Consider the following 27,314-nt stretch of genomic DNA (forward strand, 5'->3'; position numbering starts at 1 on the left):
TTACTGCACAGATTTTATATAATAATTTTCTGAGTAAAATAGACATTTATTTAGAAAATTTGGAAAATTCAGAAACATAAAGTGTGTGTAAGGAAGAAAGGCCTGCACAAAAATACAACATCACGAAATTTCAGAACACTGGAGACAAAAATACTCCCGAGTACCAACAAGAAACCTAGGCTACAGTCAACCAAGCATCAGCAAGGAATCGAAATTCTCAGCAGCAACAATGGAAGCTGGCAAACAATTAAGCAATTCCTCAAAATTCTGGGGGGAAATAACTGCTAGACTAGAATTACATATCCAGACAAACTACTGATGAAGTTTGAGTGCACAATAAAATGTTTTCAGACATGAAAAATTTCAAAATTGTGACTCTCTCATACCTTCTTGGGAGATTACTGAAGAAGAGTCTCCACTAAAATCAAAGAGCAAACTAAGAGAGAAGACAAGAAATCAAACAGAAGGGAAAGGCAAAGACTCCCTGGGATGATGGAAAAGAGCGACCCAGGGTGAGGCCCAGAGACAAGCAGTCAGACTGGAAGAGGAGAGGGGGCTTCAAAGTGAGGTCACCAAGAAATAAAACATGAAACACATCACATGGCATAAAATGCTGAGAAGAGATGCCCACCTCTGGGGGAAAGTTGGGAGTTTAATTAACTATATAGTTACAGAAATCTAATTAAGAATATCAGGTCCAGGGAGGAAAAAACAGCAGCAGAAGAAAATAGCCAAATGATGCTCACACAGTCACAACAAAAGAGATGGGAAGGAGAGTGAGGGAATCTTTACATTATGTGCATGTAAACCTTTAATTTAGACAAGAGAGAAATAAATCCCATGACCCCACAACCTGTTAACATTCTCATGGTTTTCTCTCCTGCGTGGCTGCCATAAGTGAGGTTTAATTTTAAGCAAACCTGGGGTCTTACTTCATGGACAAAATTCTGAGTTTAAAAAGAAAAAAAGCTGTACCATAAAGCATTTTCACTTATTAAATATCCTTCATGAACCAGCAGTAAGACCAGTTAAGCACTGTGAAATAAACCAACAGTTTAATTAAACCATTACTTTGTTATTAGATATATCCGCACTTGTATATAAATTTTTGCATAGCTGATTATTCTTTTAGGATACATTCCAAGGGGCCGGCCCGGTGGTGCAAACAGTTGGGTGCACGCGCTCTGCTACGGCAGCCCGGGGTTCGCCAGTTCGGATCCTGGGCGTGCACCGACGCACTGCTTGTCAAGCCATGTTGTGGTGGCATCCCATATAAAAAGTGGAGGAAGATGGGCACGGAAGTTAGCCCAGGGCCAGTCTTCCTCAGCAAAAAAAGAGGAGGATTGGCAGATGTTAGCACAGGGCTGATCTTCCTCACAAAAAAAAAAAAAAAAAGGATACATTCCTAGAAGTGGGTCAGAAGGACTCATTTTTAAGCTTCTTTCTAATATACTGCCAAACTGTCCTCCAAAAAAGTTTCCCGAATTTACCCTTCATCCAGCAGCCATGCATGGAAGCAACCAGGAAAGCTATTTCCTTGCTCTTAGCAACATTTTCATCTTTTTAAAATACGTGCTAATTCAATATCTAAATCACCTCTTAAATAGAGCTTACTACAAAGAACTGAATGTTGGGGCCAGCCCCATGGCTTAGCGGTTAAGTGAGCGCATTCCGCTACTGGCGGCCCGGGTTTGGATCCGGACGCCCACCGACACACCGCTTCTCCAGCCATGCTGAGGCCATGTCCCACATAAGGAACTAGAAGGATGTGCAACTATGACATACAACTATCTACTGGGGCTTTGGGGGGAGGAAAAAAAAAACAAAACGAGGAGGACTGGCAATAGATGTTAGCTCAGAGCCGGTCTTCCTCAGCAAAAAGAGGAGGATTAGCACGGATGTTAGCTCAGGGCTGATCTTCCTCACAAAAAAAAAAAAAAGAACTGAATGTTTACTTGATGATTTCAGTTGTTCACTGCAAATATTAGCTACAGATACTTGTGACTATAAGTGGGAGTAGAACAGAAGCCTGACTGTTCGGCCTCAGTGCCACGGGAGCCTGATCGCGTGCTTGCTGCTGGAGCCCTCAAAGAACAGCTGAGGGGATATATTGATTCATTAGATAAATGGCAAAAAAGAAATGAAATAGCTTTCCTGGGAGTGACACAGCCAGGATTTGAGCCACAGCCGGCTAACTCCACAGCCCAAACTCTTTCCAATATATTTTCCTGATTCCAAAAAAGGATAGCTCCCTCTGGGGACACGTGTACCCAGCCGACTGTGCTTGTTCATGAGGACAAAATGAATGACACCTCCACTTCCAGATACTGAGAAATGGAATCTTTCAGCAAGAGACATGACATCTCATCATGAGGTTCTCTAAACGCTATCTTTGTCACACTCAGAAGAGCTAAGAAATAAGCAGTGTTAGGATTGCAGAAGTGCTTTAAAAGCCAAACTCAACATACACACCACCAATACCACACACCAGCTTTGTCCACAAATCTGGTGGTAAGAGAACCAGAAGGCAGAATGAGACAGCAGCAGAAATGGAGAAAAACTTCTCTTTTTGTTTAGTTTTTTTTATAGTGACAACTTGGGCTTGCTCATCATATAGGAAGAAAGGCCCACTGAAAAGGGAAATTAAAAAGTTCAAGATCTGAAAACAGTGAGAGGATCCCAGACAAAGATGGGAGCATAGCCGTGGCCCAGACCCAGCTCAGGTGGCTGAAAGCACTCAAGGGACACTGGCAGGACCTTCACAGTACCCTTTATTTTTTCATTCACAAATTTCATACATCTTTATTCTCAGCTTATTTTTTCATTCACAAATTTCACATACATCCTTATTCCCAGCTTTCCTAAAAATCGGAAGATTGGGCACTGCTGGGCCAGCAGTCTGCAGCTGACAACTATCTGGCACCTCTCAGCGGACGCCCCTTTAAACAAGGCAGGCCCTCTTGGCAGCCACCATGCCCACCAATCCCACTACCCCCACCTGCCTACCCCAGCTTCTGGGCTAGAGGAACACCTTGAGAGCAGTCTTGGAAAAGTGACAAGAAAGGACTCATCTTCCTAAGAGAAAGGAGACACATGAGAGAAGATGGATGATACTTGTTCCACAGGTTGGCCCAGAGGCACCCCAAAGGAGGAAGCCATCAGACAGCAGCACCAGACCTCCAAACACCAAGCTTCCTCTCAGGGGAGCACTGCACGCTCTAGGCAGGGAGGACAGCTTTGCCAGCCTCAAACAAACCTGAGGCTCTTTTTGTAAAGAATAAAAAAGAGTTGCAAGTTTTTAGTATATTTTTACAGTAACTTGTACTCCATGAAGAAAATGAGTACAAATGATCTACTCTGGAAAATTCCAGAACGGTGACATTTTCTGGTGGTCTGCAGCATGATCACACATAGTAATAAACAACTAATACTTATGCAAAAAATAAACTTCAATCTACTTCTACCACCATATACAAAACTTAACCCAAAATGGGTCATAGACCTAAATGTAAAACCTAAAACTATAAAACTTTCAGGGCCGGCCCCGTGGCTTAGCGGTTAAGTGTGCGCGCTCCGCTGCTGGCAACCCGGGTTCGGATCCCGCGTCTCCGGCCATGCTGAGGCCGTGTCCCACATACAGCAACTAGAAGGATGTGCAGCTGTGACATACAACTATCTACTGGGGCTTTGGGGGGAAAATAAATAAATAAATAAAATCTTTATAAAACTTCCAAAAGAAAACAGGAGAAAATCTTTGTGATGTTGGGTTAGGCCAAGACTTCTGAGATATCAAAAGCATGATCCATAAAAGAACAAAATGATAATTTGACCTTCATTAAATTTAAAAACTCCTGCTCTTTTAAAGACACTGTCTTGGGGCCGGCCAGGTGGCGAGTGGTTAAGTGCGCGCGCTCTGCTTCCACGGCCCGGGGTTCACAGGTTCAGATCCTGGCGTGCACCGACGCACTACTTGTCAAGCCATGCTGTGGCGGTGTCCCATATATAAAGTGGAGGAAGATGGGCACGGATGTTAGCCCAGGGCAATCGTCCTCAGCAAAAAAGAGGAGGATTGGCATTGGATGTTAGCTCAGGGCTAGTCTTCCACACCAAAAAAAAAGACACTGTTAAGAGAATGAAAAAAGCCACAGACCAGGACAAAATATTTACAAATCATGTATCTGATAAAGAACTCTCAAAACTCAACAACAAGAAAACAAACTCAAAAACTGACATACAGTAAAAGATGTACACACACTTTACCAAAGACATACAAATGACAAACAAGCACGTGAAAAGATGCTCTACGCTATGACTCATCAGGTAAGTTCAAATTAAAACTACAATGTTCTATTACTACACACCCACTGGGAGGACTAAAATTAAAACAAATGACTAAGAAAAAAAAACAAAAAAAAGAGAATAAAGCCAAATAAAAAAATAAATAAATTTTAAAAAGTAAAAAAAAAAAAGAGAAAAAAAATAAAAAAATAAATGACTACACCAAGCGTTGGCAAGATGTAAAGGAACTGGAACTCTCATCCTTTGCTGATGGGAACATAAAATGGTACAACCGCTTTGGAAGACAGTATGGCAGACTCTTACAAAATTACACATCCACCTACCTTAAGAACCAGCCACTCCACTCCTTTGTTTTTACTCAAGAGAAATGAAAGTGTATGTCCACACAAAGACTTGTGCACAAATATTCACAGCAGTTTCATTTGTAACAGCCCAATACTGCAAACAATCCAAATGTTCATGGAATACTACCCAATAAGTACTGATACACACTACAACACGGATGTCAAAATAATTATGCTGAATGAAAGGAGCCAGTCCAAAAAAAAAGTACATTCTATATGATTCATTTATACAAAACCCTAGAAAATACAAACGAATTGTGAGTGAGAGAAAACACATCAGTGATTTCCTGGAGGCTGGGTGAGATTACAAAGGAGAAGGAGAAAACTTTTGCAGATGAGGGATTATGTTCACTCTCAATTGTAAGGGTGGTATACATTATATCAAAAGTTATCAAACTGTACACTAAATATGTGCAGTATATGTCATTTATACCTCAAGAGAACTGTTTAAAAAACTTCTCCCTGGCTGCACTGACAAAGCATTTTTGCCACGCAGCACATATGGCCTGCATACCTGTTTGGAAGGTAGGATTCGCTCCGGGGTACATGTTGGGGGAGTAGGCAGGAGCTGCTGCTGCATAGCCCATGGGGAAACCAGCTGGAGAAAAACACAGAACAATCTCATGTCATCACGGGAAGGAGTAACATGACTTTACAACCAGGGTTTCCAAAGACGTTGTTCTTACCGTCTTCATCAGAACCCCACAGACAGACTGGCTTAAGGAGTCCAACAGCACTACAGATGCTGAGCAGCTTTCTCTAGCTGTCTCCTTTCCTCAGAACTGTGATGGCTCACAATCATAATCATGTCTTTTAAACCTATGAGTAAACGCTTACAACTTTATACAACTGAAAGAATCTGGCAGAAACTGAGTTAACAATGCCAAAAAAACCCGACCCAAAGCTGAAGTCAGAAAACTTCAACACTAGTGGCAATTTTATGCTAGATTCTAAGCACATATAATTTACAACTTAGCAAGAGTAATAAAAGTGCTAACAGCATCACGTGCTGAAGAGGCTCTGACACACGGAACTGGGAAAAATCCAATCTCACAATCCACTTGCAAGCAACTTGATCTTTATTAATACAAGTGAGGAAACCTCAATAAAACTAAACCACAACCACTAATAATTCATGTGAACACAACAGAAACATCAAATAAAGCATTAAGTGTTACAATCAAAATCCCAGCCACCAGGCCTCCACCAGCAGAGAGGCCATAGTCACGTGCTCCAGGCCTCCTCATAGCCTAGGGACCCCATGAGGCCCATGCCCAGGCCTTCCGCCTGACCCCTCTGGTTCACAGTTCAGAACACACCATCCATGTGACAGCTGGGGCGTTAGAAAGCCTTCTTTACATTCAGGGCACAGAGCCAATGAAGGTGACCCAGGTTCACTAGTCTTTAACTACTGTCACAAACCAGTTGTGAGAAGCTGTAACTTCCCCATTCCTCTTTTCCCTCACCTGTAAATAAAGTTGAAATACAACACCAGTCTTTGAAAGACACTGTGTTGAGGGGACTCAGAGAAAAGTGGCTCTTAGGAGTATTTAAAGCATCGTGGTGGTAACAGTAACCACCATGAGGAAACAGAAGGGTAGGAGGCTAAGGTGAACACTTGGGGAGAGTTCTGAGGAGAATTCCACGGGTAAAATGGGTCTGGATTTTATTTCTAAAGGCTCTGAATAAAGTGCCTTATACAAACCCCTTGCAGTCTCCACCACAGCTTGGATGCCCTGGCTCTACCGCGTCTCCTTCTCAAGCTGTCCCGCAGGCCTGTGGGCCTCCTTGCGGGGCAGGAACAGAAGTCTTCAGTCCCAGCGGTCCCCAGGAATTCCTACTTGGAAGTGCCCAGTTCTCACCTCATACATAAATCCTCTGCGTCAGAGCTGCTTTCCTCTTTCTCAAAATTGATCCTCCTTTATCCCAGCAGAAACTATTTTGGGTTTATTTCCTGGATTATCATTTTCCCATTTGCCCTAATTAGTCAGACAACAGTGTGGGGGGGTCAAATGTTTATCAGGTTCACTCATTTTGGACATCAAGGACAGATTCAACTTGAAACAGACCTGAAATGGCCATTTTAAAGACCAGAACAGGGGGCCGGCCCATGGCGTAGTGGTTAAGTGCGTGCACTCCGCTGCTGGCGGCCCAGGTTTGGATCCCAGGCGCACACCGACGTACCGCTTCTCCGGCCATGCTGTGGCGGTGTCCCATATAAAGTGGAGGAAGATAGACACGGATGTTAGCCCAGGGCCAGTCTTTCTCAGCAAAAAGAGGAGGACTGGCATGAATGTTAGCTCAGGGCTGATCTTCCTCACAAAAAAAGTAAAGAAAGAAAGAAAGAAAAAAAAGACCAGAACAGTCATTTTCGATCTACGGACCTTGAGTGATTCCTTGGAGGCCTCAACTGTGAGCAGAGAAAGGCCAACTAGGCTCTGGAGCCTGCCCTCAACTCACCCTCAGGAGCTCCTGTGATTTATCTTAGATACCAGGGAACCATTTAGAAATTTTTTTAAAGGTTTCATTGTTTAAAAAAAAAAAAAGTTTGAAACACCACTAACCTAGATCATATCCTGGAGGCCTCTGCAACAATTTTCTCACAATCCAAATTTCCTTATCTCTCCCCACAAACTCTGCCAGCAAATTCACAGGGGGCACTGTCTGCTTCTGCATGTGTCTTATGTCTAAGGGTTCCTGGAACACTATTACGTTTACTTGGCTCTTCCTATCCTAACCTTATAATTATGAGCTAATATGCTCTAAAATGAACAGAAACCATGCAGAACAAGTATTTCAAATAGCATAATTAACCACCAGGAACAGGACATCCTCTGCTCCCTCTCTGCTCTCATCCCCTCATCCCATCAGCCAAATCCCACTCCCACTGTCACCATCCTGACCTAGAGCCTCAGTATGGCTGACTTCATTAACTCTAGCCCAGTGACCTCCACCTTGGCTATACAACACCCCCCGACAGGGAAACCCTTGAAAGGACTCCCTCCCAGGACTCCAACAAACTCTCTGCTCTAACTGGTCTCGGTTGTAGCACCAGCATATTTTGTTTCTTAATCTCTCCAGAAAATTCTAATCTGAGAGTTCCAATCAACAAGGTTGAGAAAAACTGTTCTTCCTACTCCTGTCAATCTTCCCGGCCACAACATTGTCTTCCCAAAAATGCCCTTCACAGTGAGCACTATGGTTGTCTCTTTCAACCTCTCTAGCTCCTTTTGGCATGGAGAGGCTAGAAAGCTAGAAATTACACTGCCCAGACACTCGTCTTGCAAGAGATTAGAAGTGATCCCAAATCTTAATCACTTTTATGAGACTGATCACTTCATGAAAACAAAAACTTGAAACATACCATAAAATACCATAAGCTAAGTAAAAAAGACAAACTAAGAGAAAATACTTGCAAATTATTTAGACAAAGGGCTAACATACTTAATACAACTCTTAAACTAAAAAACAAAAACCCAACAAAAAAAAAATCAATAAAAGACATGGACAGATAGAACTGTCAACTACAACTACACTGAGACCACCTCTACCATCAGACTAGCAAAAACCCAAAACCTGACAACACACTCTGTTGGCAAGGCTGTGGGGAAACAACAGTCTCACACACTTGCAGTAAGAGTATAAAACAGTAAAAATCCTATGGAAGGGAAACCAGCAGTATCTGAAAAACTACATACGCAGTTACTCTCACACAGCAATCCCACCTCAAGGAATCCACCCTAGAAACAATTTCCACAAATACAATCAACGTAAGCTGCAGTATTATTGGAACAACAAAATACTACATATCCATTCAAAGAACTGGTTGAATAAACTATGGAAACCCCACAAGATGGAGGGGTATGCAGCAGTATTATGTTAAAAAAAAAACCGCTGTTAACTGATATGGAATGATTCCTGGAATACATTAAGTTGACAACACAAAGAGACCACCACCACTCGCACCTCTATTCCAGAAAAGAACCTGCTGTTCAGTCGTGAGGAGTATGCGGGCTGACAGCCTCCAGCAACAGCGCCTTCCAGGGCCACTTCTGCCTAATGAGGGCCTCCTCTAACTGCCAACCCCCGCCCCAGAGCTCCCCAATGAGTTGGCTGAGACTTTAGCAAACGTTTATCACAGTCCTGAGGCTCTCCCTACCCAATTCCGTCTGCTTCCTCCCTACTAGGCCTTTCACAAGTGTTATCCTTCCCAAAAACGTCTGCATTCCTAATTCCATCTCAGTGTCCACTACCTTCTGTGTAACAAAGGAGAAATTAAAATATATGGACATAGTTGGCCTGCAGGCATGATATGAACTGAACGTCTGTGATGCCTCCAAAATTTGTATGTTGAAACTCGAATTCCCAACATGATGGTATCTGGAGATACTCAATTATGGTAATCATTACGTACACCTTAAAAAAACACGTTGCACAATGTAAATATACACAATTTTTATTTGTCAATCATACCTTAATAAAGCTAGGAAGAAAAAGATCAATCAGGGGCCGGCCCCGTGGCGTAGTGGTTAAGTGCACGTGCTCCACTACTGGCGGCCCGGGTTCAGAACCCTGGGCGCGCATTGACACACCGCTTGTCCGGCCATGCTGAGGCGGCGTCCCACATACAGCAACTACGGATGTGCAACTACGACACACAACTATCTACTGGGGCTTTGGGGAGAAAAAGGAGGAGGACTGGCAATAGATGTTAGCCCAGGGCCAGTCTTCCTCAGCAAAAAAAAGAGAAGGATTGGCATGGATGTTAGCTCAGGGCTGATCTTCCTCACACACACAAAAAAAAGAATCAATCAACATGCCATCTGCCTTATAAAGGCAGACATTCACTGGACCACCTACAACTTTTAATACACACATTGTGTATTACATTCAATGAAAAAACACTAAGCATGCCAAGAGACAGGACCATATGGCTAAAAAACAAGAGAAAAAGACAAACTGACAACAGAAACAGACCCACAGGTGATCCAGAAACTGCAGCCAGCGAACAAAGTCTGTAAAATAACTGTGAGGAGTATGCCAGAGAAAATAGAAGATGGAGTAGATGGAAAGACTCAATTCAATACATGGGTTTTATAGCAAATTAAGAGTAGAATTAGCAGGATTACTGAAATGGAAGCAGATCAGTACAAAATATCCATATTAAAGCTCATAGAGAAAAAAATGAAAAATACAAAAAAGGATGCAAGAGACATGAAACAGAGGGAAATGGTCTAATAATATACTTGTATACTTGTAATATAGGGTGCCAGGAGAGGAGAGAGAAAGAGGCAAAAAAAATATTTGACGAGCTACTGCTATTGCTGGAAGAAACCAATCCACAGAGTCAAGAAGCTCTGTGAGCACTAAGATAAACACAAAGAAAATTACATCAGGGGCCCGCCCCCTGGCTCAGCAGTTGGGTGCGCGCGCTCCGCTACTGGCGGCCCGGGTTCGGATCCCAGGCGCACACCGACGCATTGCTTCTCCAGCCATGCTGAGGCGGCGTCCCACATACAGCAACTAGAAGGATGTGCAACTGTGACATACAACTATCTACTGGAGCTTTGGGAGGAAAAAAGGAGGAGGATTGGCAATAGATGTTAGCTCAGAGCTGGTCTTCCTCAGCAAAAAGAGGAGGATTGGCACGGACGTTAGCTCAAGGCTGATCTTCCTCACAAAACAAAAAAAAAATTACATCAGGTCATATCACAGTAAAATCAAAAATATTTTTAAAAAAACAAGGGAGTGGGGAAGGGTAGAGAGGGAACATATTAACTTCAAAGAAACAAAAATAATTCTGACAGAAACCAGAAGACAATAAAATTATACCTTTAGAGTACTGAGAGAAAATAACTGCCAACCTAAAATTGTACACTCAGTGCAGTAGGCAAAAAAATGGCCCCCCAAAAGATACTACATCGAATGCCTAGAACCTGTAAATGTTACCTTATCTAGAAAAAGGATCTTCCTAGATGTAAACTCAGGATCTTGAGATAAGATCATGGATTACCCAAGTGGGCCCTAAATCCAATGACAAGTGCCCACATTAGAAACACACAGAAGAGGAGGAGATGATGTGACCACAGAAGTAGAAATTGGAGTCATGTAGCCCCAAGGTCACATGTGAAGAAATGCTGAAAGCCGTCAGGAACTACCAGAGGCAAGAAAGGCTTCTCCCCTGGTCCGCCCCGTGGCTTAGCGGTTAAGTGCGCACACTCCACTGCTGGCGGCCCGGGCTCGGATCCCGGGTGCCCACAGACGCACTGCTTCTCAGGCCATGCTGAGGCTGTGTCCCACATACAGCAACTAGAAGAATGTGCAGCTATGACATACAACTATCTACTGGGGCTTTGGGGGGAAAAAAATAAATAAAAAAAAAAAGAAAGAAAGAAAAAAAAATATTTAAAAAAACAAAGAAAGGCTTCTCCCCTCGAGCCTCTAGACACGGTAAGGCCCTGCTGACACCCTGATTTTGGACTTCTGGCTTCCACAACTGTGAGAGAATAAATTCCTGTGGTTTTTAAACTACCAACTTTTGTGGTAATTTGTTACAGCAGCCACAGGAAACTAATATACTCAGCAAAAATATGCTCCAAAAATGAAAGCAAAATAAAGACATTTTCACAAACAAAACCAAAACTCACTGCCAGCAGATCTGCAGCAAAACAAACAAACAAAAAATACTAAAGGGAGTTCCCCCGGTAAATGGAAAATAATCCCCGACAGAAACATGTAAATACAAAAAACAACGAAGAGCACTGAAAATAATCAATGTATGAGTTAATAAAAATGATGTTGACTGCACAAAATAAAAACAGTAATGTCTTAAGGTATGGCAACAAAGGAGGAAGGAGATAAAAATGTTATAATTTTTGGAGTCATCACTAAATAGTAAAAGAATTTTTAAAAAGTTAACAGAAGGAAAAACTGAATAAAAAATATTTAATCCAAAAGAAGACAAAAAAAAGTGAACAAAAAACCAGGTGCTATCAATCAGAAAATAATAGTAAGATGATACATATAAACCCAATTATATTGTGATTACATTACTACAATCAAAAAATGAAGTTGTTGGGAAGTGTTCCTTCTTCTCCATTAAACGTCAATTTAAAAAAGGTCATAGACCAGCCTCTCCATTTGCTAGTATAAAAGCACTTTCTTTTCTTGTAATGCCTTGCCAGTTTTTGGTATTAGAGTTATGCCAGCCTCAAAATTCTGTAGGCACATTAATTCCCTGTATTACGCCCACCCTCCCTCACCCAGTTCAAAATACCTAGAATGGTTACTAGTTCCTGCATTGAACCCTTGCTGATACAGTTTTATGAAAGTCAAAGAGACTAAAAATACCAAAACCAAGAAAATAGGCAAGATAGGTATAAAGAAATAGACGAGGGCGCCAGCTCAGTGGCACAAGTGGTTAAGTGCATGTGCTCCACTATGGCAGCCCAGGGTTCGCAGGTTTGGATCCCAGGCACACACGGACGCACCGCCTGTCAAGCCATGCTGTGGCAGCGTCCCATATAAAGTAGAGGAAGATGGGCACGGATGTTAGCCCAGGGCCAGTCTTCCTCAGCAAAAAGAGGAGGATTGGCAATGGATATTAGCTCAGGGCTGATCTTCCTCACAAAAAAAAAAAAAACGAAATAGATGAAATAAGGAGAAATTATACAAAACTATACAAATTTAAAATCACTTTAAAGTTACAGAAATTTTCTTTTAAAACTATTTTAAGACCAAAAACCCTAAAGAAAGCATTTTACTTCAACTCTCTTGACCCTAGGTCAGCATACCACAGCCCACAGGACAAATCTAGTCCACTGTTTCTAGTTTTACTGAAACACACACACATTTTGTACTGTCTACGGCTGCCTGTGCTGGAAATGCAGAAGTGAGTAGTCATGACAGAGACAGCACGACCGAGAAAGCCTACAATATATGCTACCCTGAACCTTCACATCAAGTCTGTCAACCCCTGCTGCTGACCAAAGAGCAGGAACAACACGTACGTATCTCCGTATCCTCACAGCCTTGCACAGAACTGCCGTCTGACAGGCAATCCATGTTTTATCACAGGGACCATCAGGTAATGCTGACTCCATTGGGTTCTGCCTATTTCCCTGGCTCCACATTCACTCGGGATTCTCTTCAGCTATTGAGCATTCTGTTTAAACCAAGTTAATATTTTAAAGACAATAGGTCTTACCACTAAATTACCTTTTATCAATTTTGGAAAACTCTTTTTCTTCTATTCTCTCTGGTCAGTCCTTCTGGAGCTCTTAACTCTCCTCAAATCTTCTCATTTTAACACCTCTATTTGTTAACCAGTCTCCTATTTCCTTCTTTCCTATTGTGCATTCTGGTTCTCTCTTTAGCAGTGTTTTACCTACAATTTAACTTGAATTTTTTTCAAATGTCATTTTTTTCCCATTTCTTTAAGTTCTAGTTGGTTCTTTTTGTTCCCCTCTTATGTTTTTATTTTTATCTTTAATTTTATTTATTTATTCTTCCCCAAAGCCCCAGTACATAGTTGTATGTCATAGCTGCACATCCTTCTAGTTGCTGTATGTGGGACGTGGCCTCAGTATGGCCAGAGAAGCGGTGCGTCGGTGCGCGCCCGGGATCCGAACCCGGGCCGCCAGCAGCAGAGCACGCGCACTTAACCGCTAAGCCACGGGGCCGGCCCCAACCTCTCTTATGTTTTGATTCTTTTATATTTTCAATTATTCCACACATTTGTGTGATGTGGTTTCTACTTGACTTTCTATTCCCTCAGTCTGTCACGACTGGTGACTTACTTGATGAATAATGTCACGTGTTTTATAATAATTTTGCATTGTTAACAGGCAGAACTTTGTGGGAAACCCACGCAACCTGGATTGAGAGCATATGCCTCCACAGCATTTCTGCATTTGCTGCTGTCAGGGACTCCAGGGGGGAATGCAGTGGAGGCTATTTTTTACGTTGTTTCTCAATTCATGGACGCCCTGGGAAGTACAAGTAATACAAAAGTAGAGCCTCAGATGTCCCTGAAAGATTTCCCCCTTCCCAGAGCCCAAGCAGAGACAAATTTCCTTGTGGATCCAGTGGGTGGATTGTTTCAGTTTACCCCTTCACTGGAAGTATCACTCCCTGGAGGAACCAGATTGATAAGGGGTCCCACTCCAACTCCCAGCCTCACAAGGGGTGAAGGCCTCACTCTGCAGGCTGTTAAAACCCACAAACAGCAAATGCTCCCACGACAGCCACAACATCAGCTCAGTGGCCAAATGCATTGGTTTTTATGTCACTTTCATATTTAGCTACAGCTATTTCTCTTACTTTCTTACAAGTTCAGTTACATATTTTTAAAATGTTTTATTCAATTTTCTAGGGTTTTTTTTAGCAATAGGGTTTTTAGGTTATCTGTTCCACCATATTATCAAAACCTACAATGAAACTGTAACATTACAAATAATCATTCTTTGTTCAAAGTCACCAACCAGGACACCCATTTGCTATTGTTGACCAACCAGCTCCTATCTCCCCAAATTTTGCTTTGCCCCATCCCTCATGGCCCATGTTTGACTAGCTGACTCCAATAAGGGTGGGGAATGTGGCTCAGGCCTAAATTAATCAGTAGAATCCCCTCCTGGGCCCAGGGATGGAAGGTGAGTCCAATCAGAACAAACCCCAGGACTGGTTTGAATAGAGAAGAAGAAGCCCCATGGGGCTTTCCTGTAGGGCAGAGATAAAGAGACTCATAGTCAAGGGACTGCTGGGAGGGGCTGACCACCATAGAGAGACCACAACAGGGAGAAGTATGACCTGTCACCAACACTGAGCCAATACTGAGGAAGTGAAGCTGAGCCCAGGAGGTACAGAAACTAGATCCTATGGGGCCGGCCCCGTGGCTTAGCGGCTGAGTGCGTGTGCTCCGCTGCTGGCGGCCCAGGTTCGGATCCTGGGCGCGCACCGACGCACCACTTCTCCGGCCATGCTGAGGCCGCATCCCACATACAGCAACTAGAAGGATGTGCAGCTATGACATACAACTATCTACTGGGGCTTTGGGGGGGAAATAAATAAATAAATAAATGATCTTTAAAAAAAGGAAACTAGATCCTAGTCCCTACTGCTGGAGCCACCAGATCAAGCTTTGACCAATGCCAGTCCTAGCTCTTGATTTTTCAGTTCCATAAGTCAATTCATTTTCTTCCTTGTCTAAGCCACTTTAAGCTGGGTTTGTCAACTGAAAGCATTCTTAGTGACACGGAAATTTAACAAGTGTTCAAAGTTCAATAATGAAAACAAAATTTTACTTGCTTACCTGGATAACCAATTCCTTTGGCATTTGCATAGGGAACCCCAGAGGAACCAGGGCTATAAACAGGATTCATGATTTCAAGAACTAAAAAGGAAAAAAAAGTGATTTAGCCAAGCACTTTTGTTCTCAGGTTTTTCTCCAGCATCAGTCTCAAAAGGGCAGGTAACAATGGAGTCCATTCTCTAGTCTGTAATAAAACAAGGCACTTCATGCTGCTTCCAACCATCAGCGAACTGAAAAGGAATGCCAAGAGTCCTAACGAGCGCCTACCAGGACACTGGAAACTTCCCTTTACCACTCTCTTCAGTCCACCAAAAGCTAAGGAAAAAGTGTTCTTTATATCCGTGCTTAAAACAGTGAGAAAGGGGCCGGCCCCGTGGCACAGCAGTTAAGTGCGCGGGCTCCACTGCTGGCGGCCTGGGTTTGGATCCCGGGCACGCACCGACGCACCGCTTGGCAGGCCATGCTGTGGCGGCGTCCCACATAAAGTGGAGGAAGATCGGCACGGATGTTAGCTTAGGGCCAGTCTTCCTCGGCAAAAAGAGGAGGATTGGCATGGATGTTAGCTCAGGACTGATCTTCCTCACAAAAAAAAAAAAGTGAGAAAAAAATCTGTAGATAATCTAAATAGATGTCCTTATAATAATGAAAAATAGTTAAGTAAACCAGATCTATCCAGAGTAGGAAATATCATGCAGTTGTGTTTTAACAAGTGTTTAAAAACATGAGTGATATAATGTTAAGTGAAAAAAAGAAGGGTACACTATTGCATTATGCAGCATGCTCCCAAATTTGCCCCTGCACACACAGGCATGTGCGCCTCCAGCACACACAGACGACTGTCTGGGAGGATATAAAATGCAAACAGTGACGGTCTCCAGATGGGGTGGGGTTACTGTTCTTTTTGCACTTTTCTCTATTTCTTAAACAACTTCTGTTAAATATACATATATTTTCTAAAAAATACAAATTAACTACAGCTCAGCAACTCTATTAACCCATTCGATGTCCTATCATTCATAATCTTTTTTTCCTGAAAAGTTCAAGAAATTGCAAGGCTACAACCACGTTTACCCCTTCCCCAATAGAAATAAGATTCTCATTAGCACCTCCAGCAAGCTCCTCTGAATTTTATCACCCAATGTACTTTTTTTTTTGGGGGGGGGATCAGCCCTGTGCTAAACATCTGCCAAACCTCCTCTTTTTTTGCTGAGGAAGACTGGCTCTGGGCTAACATCCATGCCCATCTTCCTCCACTTTATATGGGACGCCGTCACAGCATGACTTGCCAAGCAGTGCGTCAGTGCGCCGGGATCCGAACTGGCGAACCCCGGGTCTCCGCGGTGGAGCGTGTGCACTTAACCGCTTGCGCCACCAGGCCGGCCCCAACCCAGTGTACTCTTAAAGTGTGAGCTTCACTAAGACAGCTCAGTATTCCTCATCTAGTAAGTCACTCACTGACTTATGTGAGTAATAGTAAGGATTAAGGCAACCTTAAATTTAAAAACAAAAATAGCATAAAGGGGAGCAACAGGTATATGGGAACTCTCTGCACTTTCTGCTAAATTTTGCTGAGAACCTAAAACTGCACTAAAAAATGAAAAATAAATATTTAAAAAATAAAAATACATACAGTATACATGTATTTACTTGCTTAGCGTCTGCCTTCCCCACCACATCTCCAACTAGAATGTAGCCCCATGCAGGCAGGGATCAGGGACTTGGTCCTATTGACTGCAGTACCCCCAGCACCAATAACAATGTCTGGCACAAAACAGGTGCAACTAGCTACTAACTTTCTACAAAACACATGCACTTCAAAACACTCTAGGTCAAATTCCATTACAAAGACAAAAATACAAAAATGAACCACTTCAATATACAGATGGCCAACAGGCACGTGAAAAGATGTTCAACATCATTAATTAGTAAGGAAATACAAATCAAAACTACAATGAGCTATCACCTTACACCTGTTTGAACGGCTATAATCACCAAGACAAAATACAACAAATGTTGGAGAGGATGTGGAGAAAAGGGAACCCTCATACACTGCTGGTGGGAATGCAAACTGGTGCAGCCTCTATGGAAAACAGTATAGAGATTTCTCAAAAAATTAAAAATAGAAATACCCTACAAGCCAGCTATCCCACTACTGGGTATTTATCCAAAGAACTTGAAATCAACAATTCAAAGAGACTCATGCACCCCTATGTTCACTGCAGCATTATTCACTATAGCCAAGACGTGGAAGCAACCCAAGTGCCCATCAACTGATGAATGGATAAAGAAGATGTAGTGTGTATGTGTATATATATATATATATGTATATATACACACACATACACACACACACAATGGAGTACTACTCAGCCATAAAAAAGATAAAATCATCCCATTTGCAACAACATGGATGAACCTTGAGAGTATGATGTTAAGTGAAATAAGTCAGACAGAGAAAGACAACCTCATGATTTCACTCATATGTGGAAGATAAACAAACACATGGATAAAAAGAATAGATTAGTGGTTACCAGAACGGAAGGGGGTTGCATGGTAGGCAAAAGGGGTAAAGGGGCACATACATATGTGATGAATAAAAATTAGACTATTTGGGGGCCAGCCCGGTTGCGTAGTGGTTAAGTTCGCATGCTCTGCTTTGGTGGCCTAGGATTCTCAGGTTAGTATCCCGGGTGCAGACCTATACACCACTCATCAAGCCATGGTGTGGCAGCATCCCATATACAAACTAGAGGAAGATTGGCACAGATGTTAGCTCAGGGCTAATCTTCTGCACACACCCAAAATTTTAGACTACTGGTGGTGAGCATGATGCAGTCTATATAGAAACTTATAAATAATAATGTACATCTGAAACTACACAATATTATAACCATAATGACTTCAATAAAACAATTGAAAAAAAAATGAACTTCAAATTTTCAGCTCATCTGACTCATTTAGAATATTCACAACCAAGGAGTTCAGTACACAAAAAAATATAGTTGGTCACATCTTTAGCCTTTGTAACAAGTTCTAGTCTAAATTAGGATAAACTGGAGACATCAGTAATAGGGACATTCATTACCTGAATAATTGTCTTATTTGTTTAAACTTCTAAATCAAAAGGCAGATGCCAAATTTGCCATGACATCCTCAACTACAGCTAAGAGAGGTCTAGATCAGTGCTGTCCAACACTTGCTGCTACGATGATGCTCTTCTCCATTTGGGCCATCCAATACTGCAGCCATTAGCTAAAAATTAACAATTGAACACATGAAAAATGCCACTAGTGCAGGATCTGATTTTTTAGTTTTATTTAACTTCAATTTAAGTTTAAACAGTCACACGTGGCTAGGGGCTACCACACTGGACAGCACAAGTCTACAAAACAAACTAGAGAGAAAACAAGGATAGAAAGGCATAGCAAGTAAGCAGGAAATCAATTGTGTATTTTACCCCACAGTTTAAGAATAAACAAATTGGCAACTGCCAATCCCTATTACTCTGTACTTTCAACCCATTCTTGGCAGAACTGCAACATAAGAATTGCAGAGGCCCTCAAATATTTCATCTACTTCTCTAGTTCAACTATCATCTCTTGAGAAGTGAATACTTCCTAAAAGTCTATTTCTCTATTCTGTGCCAAGATTTAATTTTATTTTCTTAATTGAAATCAAGATAAGCAAACACTATGCAAAGATCACAGAAAAAAACAAAAAAGCAAGTCACGGTAGAAAAGTGCTGTCCAATAGAACTTTGGTGAAAATGGAAGTGTACGTCTGCTCTGTCCACCTACAGTAGTCACTAATGGCTATGAACACTTGAAACGGGGCTAGCACAACCAAGGAACTACACTTTAGTTTAACTTTAATTTTAATCAAACAGTCACATGTAGGTGATGGGCTATCATATTGGACATACAGGCCTATAAGACAAAAGACATGAATAATGGTGATACAGGGCAAAGAATCTGAGAGCCACTTAACAAAGTGGAATAGAAGCCTGAGTGGGGAGAGCAAAAATTCAATGTGGGAGGGGAGGAATGGTCAGGAAAAACCCGATTACAGAGGGAGTATTTCCAATAAACTCTAAGCAGCAAGTAGAATCCCAAAAGGCCACAAAAATGAGAAAATGCAAGACACACTTTAGGAAGATCGGGCAATTGGGCTTGTCTGGAGCTTAGGCTATGGGTAGGGAATCCGCAAAGATGTTATGGAGACGTAGGTTAAGTGAGAACCATCGTGGGGAGACTGTTAAACGCAGGGTTGAGCTGGAAATGTCATCTGGTAGGCAATGAAGCTCATGAACAGCACAGCAGTTAAACACAAGAATGACCCAGCGGGGCGGGCCCCGTGGCTTAGCAGTTAAGTGCACGTGCTCTGCTACTGGTGGCCCGGGTTCAGATCCCGGGCACGCACCGACACACCGCTTCTCCGGCCATGCTGAGGCAGTGTCCCACATACAGCAACTAGAAGGATGTGCAACTATGACACACAACTATCTACTGGGGCTTTGGGGGACAAAGAGGAGGAGGATTGGCAATAGATGTTAGCTCAGGGCTGGTCTTCCTCAGCAAAAAGAGGAGGATTGGCATGGATGTTAGCTCAGGGCTGATCTTCCTCACACACAAAAAAATGACCCAGCAATTCCACTCCTAGGTATATACCCAAGAGAAGTGAAAACATACATCCACACCAAAACTTGCACATGAATGTTTATAACAGTATTGTTTATAACAGCCAAAATTATAAACAACTCAAATGAAGCACTGAACACCACAAGGCTCTCCTTCCATACTGACTTGACTTAGAGTCTAAACCAATAATACAACTCTACTCTGCATCTGTCAGTAAAAAATTTATAGAATTGCACTTGAATTCTAAATACCATAAGTTCCAAACCATCCAGAAGTTACATTTCCTGAAAGCACTTTTACTTCCCCAAAGGCTAATAATAATAAATATTTCCTAAAGTGATTAAAGTCTTAATGAATCAAAAATTATAGGTAAGAAAATATGATAATAGGATTGATGAAAGAAAATGTTGCAGTTCCTTCCCCAGTTGGACAAAAGGGCTTGCACTGGGTAATATAAAGACAAGGTCTGTGAACAAATGTCAAACAGCTCCTTAAGATACTTGTTAAAATGACAAGAGATTGCCACAAGACTGTGAGCCTCAAGGGCAGGGAAAATACCTTATCCAGCCCTGTCTCCCCGAAACTCACTAGTGCTTAGCACCCAGGTAGCTCATGAATATCTTCCCAATGTTCTTCAATAAAAGAACTATCCAATATGGGGTCAGCCCGGTGGCGCAAGCGGTTAAGTGCACGCATTCCGCTGCAGCGGCCCGGGGTTCGCCGGTTCGGATCCCGGGCGGGCACTGAGGCACCGCTTGTTAAGCCATGCTGTGGCGTCGTCCCATATAAAGTAGAGGAAGATGGGCAGGGATGCAGCCCAGGGCCAGTCTTCCTCAGCAAAAAAAGAGGAGGATTGGCAAATGTTAGCTCAGGGCCGATCTTCCTCACACACACACACACACACACAAAAAAACTATCAAATAGAAAACAGGATGGGCCAGCCCCGTGGCTTAGTGGTTAAGTGTGCGCGCTCCGCTGCTCGCGGCCCGGGTTCGGATCCCGGGCGTGCACCGATGCACTGCTTCTCCAGCCATGCTGAGGCCACATCCCACATACAGCAACTAGAAGGATGTGCAACTATGACACACAACTATCTACTGGGGCTTTGGGGAAAAAAAAAAAGGAGGAAGATTGGCAGTAGATGTTAGCTCAGGGCTGATCTTCCTCAGCAAAAAAAAAAAAATCTAATTCAGAATTGTTTAAACACATCTGTTTATTGATTAGTGAATATGAAAGCTGAACCCACTGACCAATCTTAATATCACTAAGAGTCAAACTAAACTTTTGTGCTCCTCATGTGATGGAATTACTCTGCATCATCTAAGGTGTACTGCTAAAAACACAAAAATCTCAATCTAATAGAGCCTATCCATCTAACTTCTAGTTTACAGGAAAAGACAGGAGTTGGAGGACTATACTGAACAGCACCATGAAGTAATGACACAAACCCAAAAGGTGGAGCATTCTAAAGGACAAATGACCCAGTTTCTTCAGTAAGTCCATGGCCTGAAAAAAGGTGGAGGTGTGGGGAGAACAGTTCTAGATTAAAATAGATGTCGACATAAAGGCCATAGGTGGATTCTGTTTGGATCCTGATTTAGATTGAAAAAACTGTAAAAAGATATTTTAAGGATTTGGGGATACAACTGAATATGGGCTAAGTGTCAAATGGCATTAAACAATTATTGTTAATTTTGTTAGGAGTGATACTAGTATTTTGGTTATGTAAAAATACATCATTTTTTACAAATACACATCAAAGCATATAAGGATAAAAATGAGATTAAGTCTATAATTTAAAATATTTCTACAAAAAACTTTTTTAAACTGCAGCAAAATGCTACTAATTGTTACATCAAGTTGTTGGGTAAATGGTTGTACATTGTATTGTTATACTTTTAAATCTGCATAATGAAAAAGTAAGAAAAAAAACCCACCATCACCACTCTGCCTGGGATTCTAGCGCCACTGGTCACCCAGAAACCAGCAATTTCCCAGTCTGCTTTGGTGTGGACCAAGGATCCCAATTGCAAGGCCGGATCCAGAGAGTATCATTTTTTTTTTTTTTAAGTTTTCCATTTGGAATGACTCAACTGTCAGAATTCCTATGGGTGGTTTGACACTTGCATCAGAATAGGTAAGTCTCAGATTTACCTTTAAAAAAGAGGATGACAGCAAAAATTCCTCAATTTGAAAATCCAATAATAATCAGACGGAAGGTATATTTAAGACCCATCACTGTGCTACCTTTTAGTTTCAAAACATACCATAACCTAAACAAAGTTCATACACAAAACAGTAACTATAAAATTTTAGGGCCGGCCCCGTGGCTTAGCGGTTAAGTGCACGCACTCCGCTGCTGGCGGCCCGGGTTTGGATCCCGGGCGCGCATCAACGCACCGCTTCTCCGGCCATGCTGAGGCTTAGTCCCACATACAGCAACTAGAAGGATGTGCAACTGTGACATACAACTATCTACTGGGGCTTTGGGGGAAAAAAATAAATAAATAAAAATCTTTAAAAAAATAAAATAAAATAAAATAAAATTTTAAAGGCCTTGTAGGAATCTTTTCGGATGACATGCCTACCCAGACTAGGGAAACTAAAGAAAAAATAAACAAGTGGGACTTTATCAGATTAAAGAGCTTTTATAAGACAAATGAAACCAGAATCAAGATGAACAGACAACCAACCAGCTGGGAGAGAATATTTGCAAAACATACATCTGACAAGGGGTTGATCTCCATAATATATAAAGAACTCACACAACTGAACACCAAAAAAACAAGCAACCCGATCAAAAAATGGGCAGAGGAAATGAAGAGACACTTCTCCAAGGAAGATATACAGATGGCCAATAGGCACATGAAAAGATGTTCAACATCACTAATCATCAGGGAAATGCAAATCAAAACAACACTAAGATACCACCTCACGCCTGTTAGAATGGCTATAATCACCAAGACAAAAAACAACAAATGTTGGAGAGGATGAGGAGAAACAGGAACCCTCATACACAGCTGGTGGGAATGCAAATTGGTGCAGCCTCTATGGAAAACGGTATGGAGATTCCTCAAAGAATTAAAAACAGAGATGCCCTATGATCCAGCCATCCCACTACTGGGAATCTATCCAACGAACCTGAAATCAACAATCCAGAGAGGCACCTCTATGTTCATTGCAGCATTATTCACCATAGCCAAGAAGTGGAAGCAACCTAAGTGTCCCTTGACTGACAATTGGATTAAGAAAATGTGGTGTATATATACAATGGAATACTACTCAGCCATAAAAAAAGACAAAATCGTCCCATTTGCAACAACACGGATGGGCCTGGAGCGTATTATGTTAAGTGAAATAAGCCAGAAAGAGAAAGACAAACACTTTATGATCTCACTCACATGTGGAATATAAACCAGCACATGGACAGAGAAAACTGGACTGTGGTTACCAGGGGCAGTGGGGGGTGGGCACAAGGGGTGAAGGGAGTCATATATATGGTGATGGACCCTTGTGCAGGGAGTCATACATATGGTGATGGACAAACAAAAATGTACAACCCAAAATTTCACAATGTTAGAAACCATTAAAACATTAAAAAAAAAATTTTTTAAAGGCCTTGTATATTAGTATTTCATATTAACACAACTAATTTCAAGGAGCTTAAATTCTCTCTCTCTCTCAGAGACACCAATATACAAGAGACAATACCCTTTAGAACAATCAACGTTGGAAATTCTCAGTAACGTCTGATATTATCAAGAAGAGCATATAATAGGAGAAAGTTCTCAACTCCCCCAAACTCTACCTTCACTACCAAGGTGTGCAATTCACTGGGAGAAATTCATGTATTTCTGCATGAAATAACTGGGGAGACTTCAAAGATATAGACACAGAGTGGAACACAGACATGACAAAATTAACTATTACTCTCTTACAGCGGTATATTGTTGTTTGAAAATTGTTCTCAACTGATGCAGGAAAAGAAGGTGTTTATTTAAGACAAATCGCATAGACAAAAATTTCTCTTTAAACTAGGGAACCCATAAAAAGTTAAAATAATTTTTTTTTTTGTGAGGAAGATCAGCCCTGAGCTAACATCCGTGCCAATCCTCCTCTTTTTTCCCCCAAAGCCCCAGTAGACAGTTGTATGTCAGTTGCACAGCCTTCTAGTTGCTGTATGTGGGACGTGGCCTCAGCATGGCCGGAGAAGCGGTGTGTTGGTGCGCACCTGGGGTCCGAACCCGGGCCGCCAGTAGCGGATCGCGCGCACTTAACCGCTAAGCCACGGGGCCAGCCCAAAATAATATTTTTTAAATGCACTTAAAAATTTTTTTCAGGGGCCAGCCCCTTGGCATAGTGGTTAAGTGCGCGGCGCTCCGCTGCTGGCGGCCTGGGTTCGGCTGCACCAATGCACTGCTTCTCCGGCTATGCTGTGGCAGCATCCCATATAAAGTGGAGGAAGATGGGCACAGATGTTAGCCCAGGGCCAGTCTTCCTCAGCAAAAAGAGGAGGATTGGCATGGATGTTAGCTCAGGGCTGATCTTCCTCACAAAAAAAAAAAAATTTAAATTCTGATCTTCTACATCTGTGACATTACACTACTCATTTTCCTGATATTTGAATTATTATAATTCTGTCTAACCTTAAAATGGAAATGGATTGAAAGGCAGTTGCAGACCAGATTAACAACTAAAAATCCTGATAAATATATCAGGGCCTGAAAAGAGGGCAGGGAGCTGTAACAGCAGCCGCTGCCGCTGGTGCTCCCTCCTCCCACCCAGCTGCAGGCACTCGCCTTTCCCACGCAGCCCAATCCTTCCAGGGGCCCGAACAGGGGACCTACCTGCTCGGCTCTTCTAGTGACGGCTGCACGACCAAACCCAGAAGAACCCAGAGGAGGCCTGCGGGGACCTCTACTAGACCTTAGCTTCCAGTCAGTCACAGACACGGATGGACACATGTAACACAGGCAAGCACTGTACCAAAGCAAGCGCAAAGCAAACCCGCTTTAAAAAGCTTAAGAGGGTCGGCCGGTGGCTTAGCGGTTAAGTGCACGCGTAGCGGTTAAGTCCACGCGCTCCGCTGCTGGCGGCCCGGTTCCGATCCCAGGTGTACACCTACGCACCGCTTCTCCGGCCATGCTGAGGCCGCGGCCCACATACAGCAACTAGACGGATGTGTAGCTATGACATACAACTATCTGCTGGGGCTTTGGGGGAAAAAAATAAAAATAAAATAAAATCTTTAAAAGAGCCTAAGAGAAAAAAATCTTCACGACGTGCACCACCGTAGCTTCAACACTAGGAAAAATAGCCTTAAATGGTTCAATTCTCGGCTATCAAAGCTAAAATAATCCACTACTTGTTTACTTACCAAAGTCTAAAAATGTGTCCCTATTATTGCCCAAAGTAACACTTTATTCTAAAATTTTCCATATAATCTTTGACAAAATAATCTCAAATTACACAAGGATGACTTGAGAGTTTAAGGAGTGGGAATTAGACAAACTTTTTCATCCGTAAGATCTTCTTGCACACTAAAACACTCCAACCTATTTCCATGTATGACTTGAAAGAAACATGAACCCCTACAACCCAGGACACACGTATCCACACCGTAAGAGAAGTGCCCGCCTCTTCCTCCAAGTTACCCCAGACCGGGCAGAGGCGCCGTTTCCGAAGAGCACCTCAGAGCCTTTCCGGCCGGAGGGCGAACACCGGGCCTCTGCCAGGCAAACGGGATAATCCCTACTTGGTGGGCAGACAAAGTGCCTGGTTGACGCATCCAGAATGACTACAATCACGGGAATCCCACAGCTGAGTTAAAGAAACACCCCCTGGCCGCTCCCCTTCGCACACGTTTCCTGATGGGATCACAGGGACTCGAACGCGCCCACAGCGGCCCCCGCGCGGCGACCTCCGGGCCCGGGCAGCCCCCGACCGGCCGGCGCGCCCGCCCCCAGCCCCCCGCCCGCGGACCCCGCGGGCGCCCGGCGCCCCGACCTTGGCACCGCCCCGGGGCCTCACAAAGCTCCGCACTTCCGGCCGAGCCGCCGGGGCCCGCGCACCGAGCCCGAGGGCGCCGGCCCGCCGGCCCGCCTCCCCGCCCGCGCGCACTCACTCGCTCCCCGCGCCGCGGCCGGGCGGCCTGGGCCTCGCTGACCAGCGCACCGGCGAGGGGCGGGTGCGACGGAGGGCCCGGCGAGGGGCGAGGGCGCGGAGGCCTGCTCAGATGCGGGGATTGAGCCGCGAGGGCAGGTCGCCGCCGCCGCCGCCGCCACCCGGCCCGCCTCCCCTCGCTGAGCGCCGCCCGCCCGCCTCTCCGCAGCCCGCGCACCCGCCGACGCTGCGCAGCCTCCGCGCCACCGACCTCACTTCCGCCCGGAGCGCGCCGCTGCGGGGGCGCGCCGGACACGTGACTCGAGGGTGCCGCCGGGCTCTGCGGACGTTGTGCGCGCTCCCGCCGGCGACCTAGAAGCGCCCGGATGGAGCGCCGGTGGGGGCGAGGGTGGCCCTGGGGTCGCGGCGTGCGGGTGGGGGTCTGTCGGCGTTTTCGAGTGAACGCTTCTGTGGAATGTTTTCCTCGCGTAGCTTTTGCGCTCGTGCTATGGCAGCGTGGGAAGAAGAACACGTTGGAACATAATTATAGCACTTTATTCGCTTCTTCCGAGAAAAATGTATTTGATTCCGGATTTTTAAAATAGCCACCTCCCTGCAGACGCCTTTCTGTAAATGCAGACGCAGAGGTGCGGGGTGGTGTGTGACCACCCCTCCTGGCCGCCAGGCCCAGCTCCTCGAGCGGGGCTGGTCCGCGAGGAGGACGTGCCTTCCCACCAGGCAGCGTGGGGTGGGCCGGCACAGCCCAGGACCGTCGCGCCAGAGCGCGCCTTGGCGACGCGGAGGTACCATAGTGGCTGCCCGCATGGATACAGCGCTCCCTCTGCCAAGCACTGCTTTCCATGCTCTGCAGTCATGAAATCCTTTAATACTTATCATAAATCACTTTACAATGAGGAAATTAAGGCACAAAGAGGTTGACAAACTTCTAGAAGACGCAAATGTTACTGCACTGGGTCCGTTTTTGCCCAAGGCCCAGAAAGCCAATCACCGAGACTAGAGATTGCAGAGAGGGAGGATTTAATCACAAGGCAGCCAAGTGAGGAAAAGAGGAGAACAAGCCTCAAATCTGCCTCCCCGAAATTAGGAACTCAGTATTTATGGAGAAGGGGGCAGGGTGGTCTGAAATGATTGGAGGTGAGGAGAGATGAGATAATGGATGATCTGCACAAGCATAGTCAGGCTTCATGTCTCTTCCTAGCGTGCATGTTCACAGAATGGCAGCATTAGTATACCCTGAGGGTGGAGTTCCAACCTCTTGCTGTCAAAAGGGCCCAGTTGATGGGTTGGTGGTCTCAGTCCGGCCTGAAGCAGACAAGGGGTTCAGTTCTTGAAAAAAATAGCTCAAACATCCCTTACGGTGATAACCCAGGCTCCAGGGAGATGTCATCTATAGGAACCTAGTGGGAGTGAGATAGCATATTGCCCAAACAGCACAGTTAACAATGAGTAAGTTTATCATGCAGATTTAAGTTCTGACTTCCATTCTGATAAATTTCTAGGTAAGGCCATCCCCCCTTCATGGGACAGGGGAGAAGATACCTTTACAAATGGAGATTTTCTTTAGAAATGTAAATGTATCCTATAAAGGGTAACCAGAACTAA

General features: G+C 43.7%; 1 protein-coding gene across 3 annotated transcripts in view; it reads right to left on the reverse strand.

The window, feature by feature from the left end:
• Nucleotides 1-25,856, reverse strand: part of FAM168B (family with sequence similarity 168 member B) — a 58,759-nt gene extending 32,903 nt beyond the window's left edge. Inside the window, exons 1-4 of one of the 3 annotated variants that reach the window (XM_058548714.1) lie at nt 25,714-25,856; nt 18,038-18,204; nt 14,953-15,033; nt 5,158-5,241 (exon numbers count right to left, since the gene is read on the reverse strand). In XM_058548714.1, coding sequence (XP_058404697.1) covers nt 5,158-5,241; nt 14,953-15,022 — 154 coding nt within the window. In that variant the 5' untranslated portion in view covers nt 15,023-15,033; nt 18,038-18,204; nt 25,714-25,856. Of the gene's footprint in view, nt 1-5,157; nt 5,242-5,329; nt 5,463-14,952; nt 15,034-18,037; nt 18,205-25,713 lie in introns of those variants that run through there. The other 2 variants (XM_058548713.1, XM_058548715.1) reach the window with 2 other exon arrangements.
• Between the last annotated feature and the right edge of the window lie 1,458 nt (nt 25,857-27,314).

The sequence above is a fragment of the Diceros bicornis genome, chromosome 10 (genome assembly GCF_020826845.1).
Source record: "Diceros bicornis minor isolate mBicDic1 chromosome 10, mDicBic1.mat.cur, whole genome shotgun sequence".
Lineage (NCBI taxonomy): Eukaryota > Metazoa > Chordata > Mammalia > Perissodactyla > Rhinocerotidae > Diceros > Diceros bicornis.